Source organism: Carassius carassius, chromosome 44 (genome assembly GCF_963082965.1).
Source record: "Carassius carassius chromosome 44, fCarCar2.1, whole genome shotgun sequence".
Classification (NCBI taxonomy): Eukaryota; Metazoa; Chordata; class Actinopteri; order Cypriniformes; family Cyprinidae; genus Carassius; species Carassius carassius.
Genome location: NC_081798.1, coordinates 22,628,063 through 22,645,656, shown reverse-complemented (window position 1 = coordinate 22,645,656; position 17,594 = coordinate 22,628,063). Strand labels below are relative to the sequence as shown.

Below are 17,594 nucleotides of genomic sequence, written 5' to 3'. Positions count from 1 at the left end.
CCATAATGTGGAATAAACACAGTATGTATAAATCACAGTTTTATCTACAAACATTAATTATTGCAAAAATTTTGAAAGCAAGAGCTCACAGTATATAGTACCCCTCTGTTAGTAGAATATACAATATATGATGAATGTTTTTTTTTCTGTGACAATGCACATTTTTTTTTACAATATGTGTTATGCTTTTGATTGGAATATACACATACTGTAGGTTAGATATGTTACATTCTGTATGGTAACAATTTATGGAGATAGAAAACCCAGAAGCTCACATTAAGCGAGCATATAAAAAAAGTCATAAAAAAATAAAAATAATAATAGCATAATTTAAATGGAACTAACTGAAAATCCAAAAAACCTTACATAATAAACATTTAAAAATTAATTATAAAAACAAAATTAATTTTATTGATCAAGCATAAGAAACTAGAACACAACCTGTCCTTCCAAGGCAACATCCTGAAACAACTGAATTTAAACATAATATAATATTCATATTTAATATAACAAAGATTTAAAACATTCTACGATACAATATGTCAAAGTTCCACACAGAAGACTGAGAAATGCATTTAAATAAAGAATGTGAGTAATGACATTATACTCTAATAAAAATAAAAAATAAAAATTTTTTGTTATTTATAAAACATTATTATTTAATTGATTCTATGTAAGCAACATTTCTCTAACCTCAACCACCATCTTGGATTGTATATTTTCACTGAGCTCATTAAAATGTATTATGGAATTTCCTTATTTATAAGGTTTCTAAGACAGCAGTATAATTATCTTTTTGAACAGTCTTTGTGTCAGGTTAATGATGCCTTAACATGTAACCTAATAAGCAAGTCAACAAGATTTTGAATGGATTCAAGTTAATATTGATACTCAGTTGACCTAGGTAAAATAATGTTGAAGAAAGCAAGGAGTTTGACAGTTTTTGTGTGTGTGTGTGTGTGTGTGTGTGTGTGTGTATAATCATTGCCATGTCTTGCCACAACAAAATGCCACATATGGATTCAGTTTGGAAGGATTTTTTTCCAAGTCTGATGTCACAGAATGAAGTCCATGCATAATAGCATTAGTTTTCCAACACTTTCAGCTTTTTTTTTTTTAAATCCCCTCTAAATTAAATGTTAAATTACTGACATTTATACAAGACTGCAGATAATTCAGACTACTGTTGATATGTTGAAAGTATTCTGAATGGTACAGAGCATTGTAAAGACACCGGAGGATGGGAGATTGTCACTAAATTAGACAGATTAGATTGTGATGGCAAAGGACTTGGTGCATGGGTGATTTGTTTTGGGCAAACTGTTCAGTAACATAAGTAACACAACTCCTTTCAACTGAAATACATCAACTAGAGTTGATCTTTTCTCCACGTTCCAAATAGCGTCTTTTATTGATCAAGACTGGAACAATTGGAAAAATGGACAGTACACACACATGCACGTACACACACACACACACACACACACACACATAGAGAGAGAGAAAAGAGAGAGAGAGAGAGAGAGAGAGATGTACCACAGTTAAATCAAGCTCAGAAACATGCAATCATTTAACTTCAGAGATAACCCATATAATTCAAATTAATTTTACTTGATTTCACTTTACATTTAACATGTTCAAATATCACAATAGACAATAAGAAATTCTAAGTTTTAGAAATTCAATAACCAATGTTCTTTATGTTTGCTGTACCTCATATGTTCGATGTTTCTATTCATATGAAGAGTCTGTTTCCCTGACCACTATGGCCTTAGTCACCAGCATATCAGGGTGCTGTTGTTTGGCCTCCTGTATTGCCATGGCGAGGGCCTGCAGAAAGTCAGTTTTAATGACAGTAAAGTGATTTTAATATACATGTACCTTTGCATTTTTTGCTGACCTACATAGTATGCTAAATTAAGTTTAGTGCTTTCCAAATCATACTAGGTTATAAAAAGTTTTGGGTGAATTTTATACTTGTAAACATTTTTTCAAAAATAAATAAAAGAAAAGTGTATGTGTCTTAGCAGCCTGAACATTCTATTTTAGTCAGGGTATGCAATCATGAAAGGGCTATGTTGTTTCTACATTTATTTATTGCATGTACAAATTTACCAGCACTGGTCATCTGTCTTCCTTCAAATTTAATAAGTAGATACTTGACCATACATACATTACATATACATGTCTTTGCTTACCTGATGTTGATCGACATCATCATCTCCTGTTATGATGATTCTTTTCTCAATCCTGGTCTCTGCATAACCTCCTTTTACTGTCTGAAACCAGTTGAAAACATTAAAGATTTTAATCTCTGACAAAAGATTTCAGCTGTCATTTTTATAGCCATTTTTTATAGTCTTTCGCAACAATCCTGTTTATTTATTAAAATATTCACCTTATTAATGTTTGCAGAGAAATTGATCTGTCCATTTACTATATATAATTTTTGAAGTTATGTGAAGCTGAATAATTATGGTGTGTTGGCTCAGAGGGCATATTGTTCTCAAACTCAAGGTGATGATATCTCTTACCTTGGACACTTGAGTCGTGGTTGCTGAGGTAATGCTTTCCGTAGTGACGGTGATAGGAGAAGCAACAAATTGTCTTTCTACACTGTTTGACCTTACCTAAAATACAACCAGTTATATGTTCTAGTGTTAAAACAGTTTTACCCCTCTCCTCTTTGCAAAGTAATAAATAAATATCATGCAGACAACTGTACATACAGTACACAATTAATAAACCATTATTCAGACCCTTTGCTACAGCACTAGAAATTTAGCTCAGATGCATCCCATTTCCAAGGCACAGATCTGGGAAGGCTACAAAAATCTTGTCCATTGAAGGTTGCTTTGAGTGGCCTTCACTATTCTTAAAAGGAAGAACAATTTTGGAACAACCAGGCATTTCCTAGAGCAGGCCATCCAAAGCAATCAGGGGAGAAGGGTCTTGGTGAATAAAAACCCACTGATAACTCTGGTTGAGCCCTAGAAATCATGAATGGAACAACCAGAACCCTGTAGTACATCAGTCCAGAAAAACTGACTCCATGACACAGGATAACTTCACTAGAGCATTTGAGCATTTGTATAGTGTTCAGATGCACATAGTCCACTCATTAACTTGCACAGCACAAGCAGGCCCCTGTCTCAGTGCAACAACCATGAGCATTAAGTCAATGGTTGTGCCTTTTGCAAGCTGAACCACATTCAAAGAGGAATCTGCACAGAAAGAACACAATAAATGCTGGAGATGTGGACAAAAGTTATGTGGACGTTATGTCACTTCATCTACAGCGATATCTTTGACTTGGTTTGACAAATAAATGCACAGACACTATTTAACTGAACAGAGATGACATCACTGAATTCAATGATGAAACTGCCTTTAACTATCATTTTGCATTATTGACACACTGTTTTCCTAATGAATGTTGTTAAGTTGCTTTGACGCAATGTATTTTTTTTAAAGCGCTATATAAATAAAGGTGACTTGACTTGACACAACAATAGAGCTGTACATTCAAGAAAACATGCCCTGCATGTAGGAAGCTTACTGTTTTACTTACTGTGGAGAACCAAAACATATTCGCAAACCATAGTGGCAAAAGATTTCTGGAAACACATGCAGTATCAGATGATGGTTCTGATTGAACAATCACACTACCAAGAGCAGTCTAGCATCTTGGTCTAAAAGGATCTGAGGGACTGTTAACTCTTAGGCAGGGTTAGGAGGGTTACTTTTATGTATTCTGTTACAGATACAAATTACTTCATTAAAAAAGTATTCAGTAAGGTAATCCAAGTACGACAATATAAAAGTAATGTAATCTGATAACTTTTGGATTACTTCAAGTTACATATGTAAATAAAGTTAAAAAAGCAATGAAAACTAATAAAAACTATAGTAAAAACTATTAGAAACTTAAAAATTGTGTCTTGTTTCACCATCTAGATTTTTACAGTCTGTATATATATATATATATATATATATAGTACAGACCAAAAGTTTGGACATACCTTCTCATTCAAAGAGTTTTCTTTATTTTCATGACTATGAAAATTGTAGTCACACTGAAGGCATCAAGGGCTATTTGACCAAGAAGGAGAGTGATGGGGTGCTGCGCCAGATGACCTGGCCTCCACAGTCACCGGACCTGAACCCAATCGAGATGGTTTAGGGGTGAGCTGGACCGCAGACAGAAGGCAAAAGGGCCAACAAGTGCTAAGCATCTCTCTGGGAACTCCTTCAAGACTGTTGGAAGACCATTTCAGGTGACTACCTCTTGAAGTTCATCAAGAGAATGCCAAGAGTGTGCAAAGAAGTAATCAAAGCAAAAGGTGGCTACTTTGAAGAACCAAGAATATGACATATTTTCAGTTGTTTCACACCTTTTTGTTATGTATATAATACCATATATAATTCCACATGTGTTAATTCATAGTTTTCATGCCTTCAGTGTGAATCTACAATTTTCATAGTCATGAAAATAAAGAAAACTCTTTGAATGAGAAGGTGTGTCCAAACTTTTGGTCTGTACTGTATATATATATATATATATATATATATATATATATATATATATATATATACTTCTTTGGGATGGCACAATCAAGCGACATTTACTTGCAGAAGCTTCTAGAAGGCAAATAGGTCTGAAGTAATACATTTAGGTAAATGTGTGCAGAGCCAGTGGGTGTTTTATAGGCAAACATCAATGCCTTGAATTTTATGCGAGCAGCTATTGGTAGCCAGTGTAAATTGATAAACAGATGCTAACAGGTTAGGGGAAGGAAGTGAAGATGAAACCATTGCAGATAGCTGGGAGGGTGCGAGTGAGTCATGAGTTTTTCATGAGTTATGTCGAAAGATGACATGTTGAGGGATAAGTGATGTGTCAGGGACAATGTTGAGGTTAAGAGTGAGGAGGAAGTGATCCGACGTGTGCAGTGGAGTAACCAGTAGATGATCAGTAGAGCAGTGTCGTGTATAAATAAGGTCCAGTTGATTGCCTGATTGGTGAGTAGCAGTAGTTGACACTCGATTGAGATCAAAAGAGGCAAGCAGAGTGTGGAAATCAGCATACAGAGGTTTATCTAGGTGGATGTTGAAATCTCCAAGCATAACTAGGGGAGTATCATCCTCAGGAAGGGTTGAGAGCAACACATCTAATTCATCCAAAAAATCCCCTGTGATGTTTGTACTGGCTACTGTAAACAGGCCACCAGGGCACCATACAGACTTTATCAAAGAGTTTGCAGATTTTACATCCGAGTTAGTTCTGGCTGCAGATAAAGATTTAATAGTTGGTGATTTTAATATCCATGTTGATAATGAAATTGATGCATTGGGATCAACATTTATAGACATTCTGAACTTCTATTGGGGTTAGATAACACATTTCAGGACCTACTCATTGTCGAAATCATACTCTAGATGCAATACTGTCACATGGAATTGATGTTGGTAGTGTTGAAATTATGCAGCCAAGTGATGATATCTCAGATCATTATTTAGTTTTGTGCAAACTTCATATAGCCAAAATTGTAAATTCTACTTCTTGTTACAAGTATGGTAGAACCATCACTTCTACCACAAAAGACTGCTTTTTAAGTTATCTTCCTGATGTATCCAAATTCCTTAGCATATCCAAAACCTCAGAACAACTTGATGTAACAGAAACTATGGACTCACTCTTTTCTAGCATTTTAAATACAGTTGCTCCTTTACGCTTAAGGAATAGGGCTGTGAATCTTTGGCAAGGAAGCGATTTGATTCGATTACGATTCATAGGTTTTCGATTCGATTCAAGAACGATTTTTGCAAATTTAGAACGATTCAATTCGATTCGATTCACAATTAAATTCGATTCGATTCGATTATAACGATTCGATTCTGCATTCTTTAAGTGCATTCACGGGATTATTTAAATGCTTCTACTAAATTCTTTAAATGCTTAGTCAGGGGCAAATTACAGTAGCATTTATGGTTAGAAAACCATAGGTTAGAAAAAAAAAAAAAAAAACTTTTGTCCATTGTTAAATGCTAGTTTAATGATGCGACATAGCATACGTAAAAATGTATGTAAGCCAAGTTTTTAAAAAAGAGCTTAAAGAGTATTATGTATAAGCTAACATTTTGTCACACCAGGGGCGTAGCCATAATTTCAGAAGTGACAGAAATGTCAAATACAATAATTTTATGTATGTAGCCTATATAATAATAATAATAATAATAATTATTATTATTATTATTATTATTTTTACAAGGAATTATCTTATTTTTTAATTACTTTTAATTAGCTTTAATAAATCAAATACACTGCTGGACAATAATCATTCATTTGTAATCGATATTTTTTTCCTAATGGAAATTTTATGGTTGTTTTAAATACTAGGCTACATTTAATTAGCAATTATTTAAATTTTCTGCACAGAATAAGGTAGAAAATATACTTTATAGTTTCTGTACTGTAATAAATGTCAATTAGCACTGCATCATTCATAAATTGTTTGTGGGTTTTTTTTAGTTTCATCAGTTCATTCTGCTTTTATTCAGTTTAGCTGTAGATATAGCCTGGCACGTCTATGAGAGCGAGATCGCTTCTCTTTCAGTGTGAAAACGTCTTCATCTCTATTTAACTTTTCCTCTCCATCAGCGAATGATTCTGAGAGAAAACGTGCCAGATGTCTGTTTGCTAATGAAACAAACGCTACTTTCATGCATCTGATTATCAGATAAATCTCGCGCTCTTATTTCAAGGTCGTTGTTAATGCTGTGGTTAATTTTAAAAGTTTCCTTCGTATATTCGGTTCATCCGCATTGTTTAAAAACATTTATCATTCAATGGATCTGTGCGTATGATTTAGACACTTACATTTCTGCTCCGTCCATGCAATAAACACAGCTGTCGACGGCTCCGGTAACTCCGTCGGTAAGATGCAGAGAGCCATTGACAAACTACAGAAAAGTAAAACTACTTCACGTTAGCATTACTTGCAACGAGTCCTACAGATCACACGTCAGCTGCGTCAGAGACGAACGGAGCGCGAGCGCAATCCTGTGACAGTCTCAGTCGGTAAACAGTGGAGCGCGTGAAGGACAGATAAGAGGCACGATTTACGAACACTCTTCAAGGTGAAGTGAAGTGAAGTGAAGTGACATTCAGCCAAGTATGGTGACCCATACTCAGAATTTGTGCTCTGCATTTAACCCATCCGAAATGCACACACACAGAGCAGTGAACACACACACACACACACACACACTGTGAGCACACACCCGGAGCAGTGGGCAGCCATTTATGCTGCGGCGCCCGGGGAGCAGTTGGGGGTTCGATGCCTTGCTCAAGGGCACCTAAGTCGTGGTATTGAAGGTGGAGAGAGAACTGTACATGCACTCCCCCCACCCACAATTCCTGCCGGCCCGGGACTCGAACTCACAACCTTTCGATTGGGAGTCCGACTCTCTAACCATTAGGCCACGACTTCCCACCATTAATTCGTGCATTTAATTTAATGTGTATACATTTTGAAAGCATTGAATAGCTATAGAAATCGCGATTCATTCGATTCTTAGCATTATGAATCGATTACTGTCCAAGATCGGTGATTCACGATTCAAAAATCATGTTTCAAGATCGATGCATATGAATCGACAGGGTTTGTAATCGATGCATCGAGAAAACGAGTGAATCGTTACACCCCTATTAAGGAAGGTTAAGGAAACCAGTATGACACCATGGTATAATGAGCATATAATGAGCCTAAAGAGAGCAGCCCGAAAAATGGAGCGCAGCTGGAGGAAAACAAAACTAGAAGTATTTCGTATTGCTTGGCGGGAAAGTAACCTATCCTACAGAAAAGCATTAAAAACGGCTAGATCCGATTACTTTTCTTCTCTTTTGTAACCAATTGTAACCATTCAGCCGTCAGCTACAGTGTCGCATCAGACAGTGCACTATAGACCCCCTGAGGAACAGTTCCACTCATTCTCTACTATATGAGAGGAAGAATTGTATAAACTTGTTAAATCATCTAAACCAACAACATGTTTGTTATACCTTATACCATCTAAGCTCCTAAAGAGGTGCTTACAGAAGTCATAAATCCTCTTCTGACTATTATTAATTCCTCATTGTCATTAGGATATGTCCCCAAAACCTTCAAACTGGCTGTTATTAATCCTCTCATCAAAAAACCACAACTTGACCCCAAAGAACTAGTTAATTATAGACCAATCTCGAATCTCCCTTTTCTGTCCAAGATACTAGAAAAGGTGGTATCCTCACAATTATATTCCTTCTTAGAGAAAAATGGTATATGTGAGGATTCCCAGTCAGGATTTAGACCGTATCATAGTACTGAGACTGCTCTCCTTAGAGTTACAAATGACCTGCTCTTATCATCTGATCGTGGTTGTATCTCTCTATTAGTTCTATTGGAACTTAGTGCTGCATTTGACACAATTGACCACAACATTCTTTTGCATAGACTTGAACACTTTGTTGGCATTAATGGAAGTGTATTAGCATGGTTTACATTGTACTTATATGACCGCCATCAATTCCTAGCAGTGAATGAAGAGGTATCATATCGATCACAAGTGCAGTATGGAGTACCTCAAGGCTCAGTACTAGGGCCGCTACTCTTCACGCTTTATATGTTACCCTTGGGAGATATCATCAGGAAACATGGTGTTGGCTTTCACTGTTATGCCGATGATACTCAGCTCTATATTTCTTTGCGGCAATTTGAAAAACTAATGGAATGCATAGTCGATATAAAAAACTGGATGACGAGTAATTTCTTACTGCTAATTTCTGAAAAAAAAACAGAGGTGTTAATTATAGGACCTAAAAACTCTGCATGTATTCACATAGAACAATGTCTGAAACTTAATGGCTGCTCTGTCAATTCTTCGTCATCAGTTAAGAACCTAGGTGTGCTATTTGATAGCAATCTTTCCTTAGAAAGCCACGTTTCTAGCATTTGTAAAACTGCATTTTTCCATCTCAAAAATATATCTAAACTACGGCCTATGCTCTCAATGTCAAATGCAGAAATTTTAATCCATGCATTTATGACCTCAAGGTTAGATTATTGTAATGCTTTATTGGGTGGTTGTTCTGCACGCTTAGTAAACAAACTGCAGCTAGTCCAAAATGCAGCAGCAAGAGTTCTTACTAGAACCAGTCAACACTACTGTCAACACTGCACTGGCTCCCTATCAAACATTGTATAGATTAAAATGTATTAAAATATTGCTTATTACTTATAAAGCCCTGAATGGTTTAGCACCTCAGTATTTGAGTGAGCTCCTTTTACATTATAATCCTCTACGTCCGCTAAATTCTCAAAACTCAAGGCAATTTGATAATACCTAGAATATCAAAATCAACTGTCGATGGCAGATCCTTTTCCTATTTCGTGCCTAAACTCTGGAATAACCTACCTAACATTGTTCAGGAGGCAAATCTAGATTAAAGACCCATCTCTTTAACCTGGCTTACACATAACATACTAATATGCTTTTAATATCCAAATCCGTTAAAGGATTTTTAGGCTGCATTAATTAGGTAAACTGGAACCGGGAACACTTCCCATAACACCCGATGTACTTGCTACATCATTAGAAGAATGGCATCTACTCTAATATTAGTCTGTTTCTCTCTTATTCCGAGGTCACCGTAGCCACCATATCCAGTCTCTATCCAGATCAGAGGGTCACTGCAGTCACCTGGATCCAGTACGTATCTAGACCAGATGGTGGATCGGCACCTAGAAAGGACCTCTACATCCCTGAAAGACAGCGGAGACCAGGACAACTAGAGCCCCAGATACAGATCCCCTGTAAAGACCTTGTCTCAGACGACCACCAGGACAAGACCACATGTATAATGTGTAGATTCCTGTTAAATCCTGTTAGGAGTTATTGCATTATTGACACACTGTTTTCCTAATGAAGGTTGTTCAGTTGCTTTGACGCAATGTATTTTGTTTAAATCGCTATATAAATAAAGGTGACTTGACTTGACTTGGCTTAAATGACTGCTCAAACTGCCTGGTCCTTATGGGTCCTCTTGGTTGCCCTATAGCAGTACACACACAACTGGGCAGGACTGTTCAAGGACCCTTAAGCTTTCTTCAGCACTCTTCTATCGAAACAGGATAATGGCATCTTTTGGAAGAGAAAATGGTATGTGTTACAGTTGATGGTGTGACTTGCTATGCTAGCCCACTAGCATTTTTGGAGTCCTCCTCAGGTTCAAAGAGCATTCTGATGCCATAAGTGGAGACATACAAGCCATGCTTTACCAGATCAGGCTGTTACCTGAAGACCAACAAATGCTCTGTTTTCTCTGGAGAGACATGGAAAGATAATGCACTCCTGATATACATGAATGGAGAGTGTTACTATTCGGGACCACTTGTAGTCCATGCTGAGATACATATGCCCTCCAGAGACACATCAGGGAAAAAAGTAAAGGCAATGAAGATGTAGGAGAGTCTGTCCAACATTCTTTCTATGTGGACAATTGCTTAAAATCTCTTAAGTCACAGCAGCAGGCCAAGAAACACAATGACAAAATGAGAGCATTATTGGCAGCTGGTGGCTTTTAATATAATGCAGCAGGCTAGCAATATTCCTGACATGATTACAGTAGAAGTAAAATTGGAGCTGTGGCTGTTAGCAAATAAAACTGCAGCAAACAACAGTAAGCAATGACACCTACTCCATAATCGATATGCATGTCTCCTGTGATGCTTCGTAAAAAGCATATGGCTCTGTTGCTTAGAAAGTATAAATGGGTGATGAAATTCTAAATGCATTCATCATGGCTAAGACTCGCTGTGGCACCAAAACAGCAGCTATTCATACCATGCCTTAAACTCAGCATTGTTTAGCGCTTAGCTTGGCAAGACCTTGAACCTTGAACATCAGACAAACAATCATGTGGTCAGACTCAACCGTATGACTGCAGATGGAATCAAGGCTCACTATTTCTGCATCAGACTCCAGATCACTGGCCAATCTACTCTTCAGTGTCCACTTAGGACTCAGATGAACTCTGCAAATGCTTTTTCTGTGGTAATGTGTCTGTCGATACCTCTCCTTTCTAATGTAAAATACTGCAAATCATGGGATGACCTCATCATGACCTCATCAGTGACCTCATCAGTCCCTGCATGTAGCGGAAGCATCCCCTATGTTTGCCACAGAATTCATAGAGACTCAAATGGCTGTCCTCAAACATGCACAGACTAAAAACTTTTCAGACAAAAAGCACACTCTTAGCCAATAAAACTGTGCATTCAAATTAAGGTCCCCGTCTCCAGCATTAGACCCAGATCTTGGTCAGATTAGAGTGGGTGGTAGACTATGCAAAGCTGCAACAATCCAAGAAGATGCAATACGTGATGGAAGTTAATATTTCTGAATGTTTATTTCCTAAATGAATGTATTTCACTAATAAATACATTCCTGTCCATTTTTTTCAAAAACTTTTGTTTTTGTTTATTAGTGTAATTATGGAGAAAGAGTTTTATAAGTCATTTGTACTGCGTTGTGATGTCATTATTGTTCAGTTGGTGCTGCGTCCTCAATCTGCTTTAAGCACGCTGTAGAGAGGTAAGCAGTTAGTAGTGCTCTCTCAACATTAAGCCTGTAAATGTTCGGTTTTAAAGGAAACAGGTTCTGTTTAAAAGCCAATATCAATGGCTGTTTCATAAGCATGAAGTAGCAGCTGTAAAAGGCTGTCTCGCTGTTCACTAGAGCAGTGGTTTTCAAACTTATTCCTGGGAACCCACAGCTTGGCACATTTTGCATGTCGCCCTAATTTACACATCTGATTCAGATCATCAGCTCCGTGAACTCAAATGAGTGTGTCAGATAAGGGACACATGCAAAATGTGCAGAGCAGTGTGTCCCGAGGAACAGGATTGAAAACCACTGCACTAGAGGAACCATCTCTGCAGCTCCTTTTGCAAGGAAACTTTGTACTTTGGCCCAGGGAACATGACAATTGCTTTCCTTTACCAAAGTTTGAATAATACTTCTGAAGCAAGCGGCCTGTGTATGAACTGGAGCAAGTAACCTCATTCTATGGTCCGCAGGACCCAATTTGACATGCCCTTTTCAAGCTTGGAGCTGGGTGGCAATAATCTTTTGAGTTACAGGTTGCCTCTGAGTGCGCTGAAATTTGCGGTACTGCACTTTTGAGTAAATAGCCCCGCTATTACAATGTTAATTTTCTTGGGCATGCACTGAGTGGGAAGGATGGGCCCCAGCATAAACAGTGCTTCCATTTCCTGGAGTTAGACAGGGAACTTAAAAGTGAGCATGGGTGTTTAGCTACCTGAGGGAGCTGTTGGAGCCCATGCTTTGATATGATCGTGTTTTTGCGCAGCTTGTCAGTAAACAACGACTCTGTGTAATTAATACTGCTCCATGTGATTACAGAACCGGCTTTACTGACAAGATGCGCATTAAATATCGCATGCAATTTATTGTGCACCCTTCTGAAATCATCTCGCATATGGCAGGTGTTAATTTCAAGCCCTGGTCCTAATACTTCTGGAGGTAAGGGCAGCCTTTGATACAGTTAATCATTCCATTCGTATTTCTTTTTTAGAGCACATTTGACCAAAAGATGTTGAACAGTCAAAATTGCAAATTGCGAATCCATTTACATTTACATTTACATTTACATTTAATCATTTAGCAGACGCTTTTATCCAAAGCGACTTACAAATGAGAACAATAGAAGCAGTCGGGTAAACAAGAGAACAACAACAGTATACAAGTGCCATGACAAGTCTCAGTTAGTCTAGTATGCATAACCAGTTTTTTTTTTTTTTTTTTTTTTTTTTTTTTTTATAAATGAAAAGACAAGAAAAGGAAAAGTGCTAGAATTAGTTGGTTAAGTGCTGTCGAAAAAGATGAGTCTTTAGATGTTTCTTGAAATCCTTCTTGGCTAGTCTTACTATTGGAGACCCACAAATCTTTGTCCCATTTTTCTTTCATTTTTATGCTTCCATTGGGTGATATTTTCAGAAAACACAGAATATAATTCAGTTTTTATGCAAATGACATCTAAAATGACTTACCATTAAAAATACTCAAGACAATCACAGCCTGTTTTTAAAGATCTAATGAATTATCGCCAAATTTCTTGCATCTAAAAGACTGAGACTGTTGTATTTGATTAAGTACACATTTTAGTTTATAAATCTATTAATAACCTGTCACGGTTGGTAAACCGTGATCTCGGGGGTTTTCACTATGTGGGTGAAGTCTGTGTATTAAGCGTCAGCACTAATTGTTTCTTTTGGGCGTCTCCGCTAATTGTCATCAGCAACAGCTGTCACTCATTACTCATCCCTATATATTGGCCTGTCTAGCGTTTTGTGTTTGTCAGAGCGTTGTTTCCTGTTTCTCGCCTGATGGTTTGCTCTCTTGTGTGTTTCTGCGTTTTTGGATGTCTGTGTCTCCCCGGAACCCCGTCCACTCTTCGCATATCACCATCAAGGATCATCAATTACCTTTCGGCTCGCTTCCCTGCAGTTCCTGTGTCACCCTCTCCTGCTGCCAACTCATCACTGCCATTTGGATCCTTCACTCACCTGCGTCTTCCTGGACTGTGTATCCCCGGCCAAGTATCATCTGTGTTTCCATCTATATTTACTGTATCAGTCATATTATTAAATATTCATTACTCACACTTGCTTCCTGCCACTCCTTTCACCCAGTCGTTACAGAATGCTCTGACCCACCATGGAAGCAGCGAGCACCACTTCACTCTCTGACTTCATCCACCACAGCGTCAACCGCATGGATCGGCAGCAGGAGAGCATTGTGAACACCGGACGCGTGATCCAAGCGCTGGTGACACAGGTGTCCGAGCTCACCCAGCAGATCCATCAGCTCACCTCTCCCGCTGCGCCACCCACACCAACTGCGCCGCCCGCCCCCCAGGAGGTCTCCCATGACAACTTCCGGCCAGAACCGCGACTTCCGGCGCCAGAGAGTTACTCCGGTGAGCCTAACTTTTGCAAGACTTACCTTAACAAATGTTCCATGCACTTTGCATTACAGCCCCGCACCTTCGCGACGGAAGAGTCCAAGATGAAGAGGGTATTCGATCGGGCCGCGGCTGGCAGGGAGGCCGCTCACCAACTATCGGACCTCTGACAAGGGAAATTGTCAGTGGCGGATTACTCCATCCAGTTCCGCACCCTGGCGGCCGCATGCCAGTGGAACGAGGAGGCGCAGTGGGATCGATTCCTGCATGGGCTGGCCGACCGTGTTCATAAGGAGATCTACCTCCTCGAGTTGCCCCCAACACTCAACAGTCTCATCGACCTGACGCTCCGGGTGGACGCCCGGATTAATCGCCTTGGTAAACAAACCAGTCCATCACGCCTTCATATTTCTCCGGGAACGGGGTCACTCGAGTCGAGAGAACATGGTCGTCCCGTCTACGATCACGAACCCATTCAGGTGGTTAGAGCTCGGCTATCCCGGAAGGAGAGAGAGGCGGAGGTCCCAAAGACTGTGTCAGTATTGCGGTGGCTCGGGTAATTCCCTCCATTCATGCCCGGTAAAAGAGCCAGCCCGGTAGTAAGTTTGAGGCTACTATTGGGTGGGATCTCCGCCGGGAAGTCCTTAACTACATCTTCGACTCTCCTTCCGGTGAAACTGCAGTGGGAGAACCATACTCACAACTGTCACGCCCTTCTGGATTCTGGAGCTGAAGGTAATTTCATTGACACTGTCCTTGCACTTCACCTGAACCTTCCTGTCCTTCCCGTGTCTCGTCCTATCCATGTCACCGCACTCAATGGCCAGGAACTGCCACACGTCACTCACAACACTGAACCCATAACTCTGCTCACCTCAGGAAACCACATCGAAACCATATCCTTTTACCTTTTGGACTCCCCTGTCGCTCCCATTGTTTTGGGTCACCCCTGGTTGGTCAAACACAATCCACGTGTGGATTGGGGTTCCAACACAGTCACTTTGTAGAGTGAAAGTTGTCATGAGTCTTGTCTGGTTTCTGCGTGTCCTGTTGTGCCTGTTTCTGTCTTTCAGGAGGAGACCATGGTGTTCTCAAACGTGCCCGCAGAGTACTTGGACCTGAAGGAGGTGTTCAGTAAGTCCCGTGCTGCTTCTCTTCCTCTGCATCGTCACTATGACTGTGCTATAGACTTAGTTCCAGGTAAGTCTCCGCCTAAGGGCAAGCTTTACTCTTTCTATTCAGGAGAGGGAGGCCATGGAGAAATACATTTCTGATTCCTTGGCATCGAGGTTCATCAGCCCTTCCTCTTCTCCAGCGGGGGCGGGAGGTAAGAAGGTGGGTAAGAAGGATGGTTCTCTGCAACCTTGTATTGACTACCGAGAGCTGAACAACATCAAGATAAAGAATACTTATCCTTTGCCGTTGATGTCTTCAGCTTTCGAGAGGTTACAGGGAGCATCCATATTCACAAAACTGGATTTACGTAATGCTTATCATTTAGTCCACATCAGGAAGGGGGATGAGTGGAAAACCGCCTTTAACACCCCTAGAGGGCACTTTGAATATTTGGTGATGCCGTTCAGGCTCTCCAACTCGCCAGGGGTTTTCCAAGCACTCGTTAATGACGTGTTGAGAGACATGGTAGATCAGTTTATATATGTTTACCTGGATGACATACTGATTTTTTCTTCATCTCACCAGGAACATGTGCAACACGTCAGACGAGTGCTCCAGAGATTACTTGAGAATGGTCTTTTTTGTCAAGGCAGAGAAATGCGTATTCCATGGACAGTCTGTTCCCTTCCTAGGGTATATCGTCTCGTCCGAGGGAATACGTAACCTGACTTAACCTGACAAGGTTAAGGCTGTGATAGATTGGCCAACTCCAGATTCCCGTAAGGCCCTACAGCGGTTTCTGGGGTTCGCCAATTTTTATCGACGTTTTATTCGTAATTACAGCCAACTAGTCTCACCTCTGACCGCCTTGACCTCCCCCAGTAGTACATTCAGGTGGTCTAATGCAGCCGAAACTGCATTTATCAACCTCAAGAGCCGCTTCGTTGTGGCTCCCATCCTTGTAGCCCCTGCGAACACAATGCTGATAACATGCTGGAAGGTCTCCCTCCTCTTTAGCCCGGAGGACACGGCGTCCGTGATTTCCAACAAGAATGTCAAATTTGGACTCGTCTGACCATAAAACACTATTCCACTTTGAAATAGTCCATTTTAAATGAGCCTTGGCCCACAGGACACGACGGCGCTTCTGGACCATGTTCACATATGGCTTCCTTTTTGCATGATAGAGCTTTAGTTGGCATCTGCTGATGGCACGGCGGATTGTGTTTACCGACAGTGGTTTCTGAAAGTATTTCTGGGCCCATTTAGTAATGTCATTGACACAATCATGCCGATGAGTGATGCAGTGTCGTCTGAGAGCCCGAAGACCACGGGCATCCAATAAAGGTCTCCGGCCTTGTCCCTTACGCACAGAGATTTCTCCAGTTTCTCTGAATCTTTTGATGATGTTATGCACTGTAGATGATGAGATTTGCAAAGCCTTTGCAATTTGAAGTTGAGGAACATTGTTTTTAAAGTTTTCCACAATTTTTTTACGCAGTCTTTCACAGATTGGAGAGCCTCTGCCCATCTTTACTTCTGAGAGACTCTGCTTCTCTAAGACAAAGCTTTTATAGCTAATCATGTTACAGACCTGATATCAATTAACTTAATTAATCACTAGATGTTCTCCCAGCTGAATCTTTTCAAAACTGCTTGCTTTTTTAGCCATTTGTTGCCCCCGTGCCAACTTTTTTGAGACCTGTAGCAGGCATTAAATTTTAAATGAGCTAATTAAGTGGATAAAAGTGTAAAATTTCTCAGTTTAAACATTTGCTACGTTATCTATGTTCTATTGTGAATAAAATATTGGCTCATGTGATTTGAAATTCCTTTAGTTTTCATTTTATTAAAATTTAAAAAACGTCCCAACTTTTCCGGAATTCGGGTTGTATCTGAAAACCACAATATGCTATTTAGTGGAAACGCAAAGTATGTGGGAGCTAAATCTCCAGGGAGGCCTGGTGAGGCCTACTACCTGGCAACCACAGTATGTTGGAGCTCGCCTTCAGAGAGACCTGGTGAAGCCTACTATCTGAAAACCACAATATGCTATTTAGTGGAAACGCAAAGTATGTGGGAGCTAAATCTCCAGGGAGGCCTGGTGAGGCCTACTACCTGGCAACCACAGTATGTGGGAGCTCGCCTTCAGAGAGACCTGGTGAAGCCTACTATCTGAAAACCACAATATGCTATTTGGTGGAAACGCACAGTATGTGGGAGCTAAATCTCCAGGGAGGCCTGGTGAGGCCTACTACCTGGCAACCACAGTATGTGGGAGCTCACCATCAGAGAGGCATGATGAAGCCTACTACCTGATAACCACAATATGTGGGAGTCCACCCAGTCCCTCATGTTGAGGGAAGCGATGCTCGAGGTGTATAACAAAAACACACTGGTTGAATGAAGCCCATGGAACCCAGGGCTAACCATCTTAAGAAAGGGAACGAAG

At 39.9% G+C, this 17,594-nt stretch overlaps 1 protein-coding gene across 10 annotated transcripts in view; it reads right to left on the bottom strand.

Annotated features, from left to right (window-relative positions):
- Positions 1 to 972: 972 nt before the first annotated feature.
- LOC132126686 (band 4.1-like protein 1) overlaps positions 973 to 17,594 on the bottom strand; it is a 342,878-nt gene continuing 326,256 nt past the window's right edge. For all 10 annotated transcript variants that reach the window (XM_059538113.1, XM_059538114.1, XM_059538119.1 and 7 more), the window contains 4 exons: positions 2,535 to 2,630; positions 2,199 to 2,279; positions 1,714 to 1,830; positions 973 to 1,421 (listed from right to left, as the gene is read on the bottom strand). In XM_059538113.1, the coding sequence (XP_059394096.1) occupies positions 1,732 to 1,830; positions 2,199 to 2,279; positions 2,535 to 2,630 (276 nt within the window). In that variant the 3' untranslated portion in view covers positions 973 to 1,421; positions 1,714 to 1,731. The remainder of the gene's footprint in view (positions 1,422 to 1,713; positions 1,831 to 2,198; positions 2,280 to 2,534; positions 2,631 to 17,594) is intronic.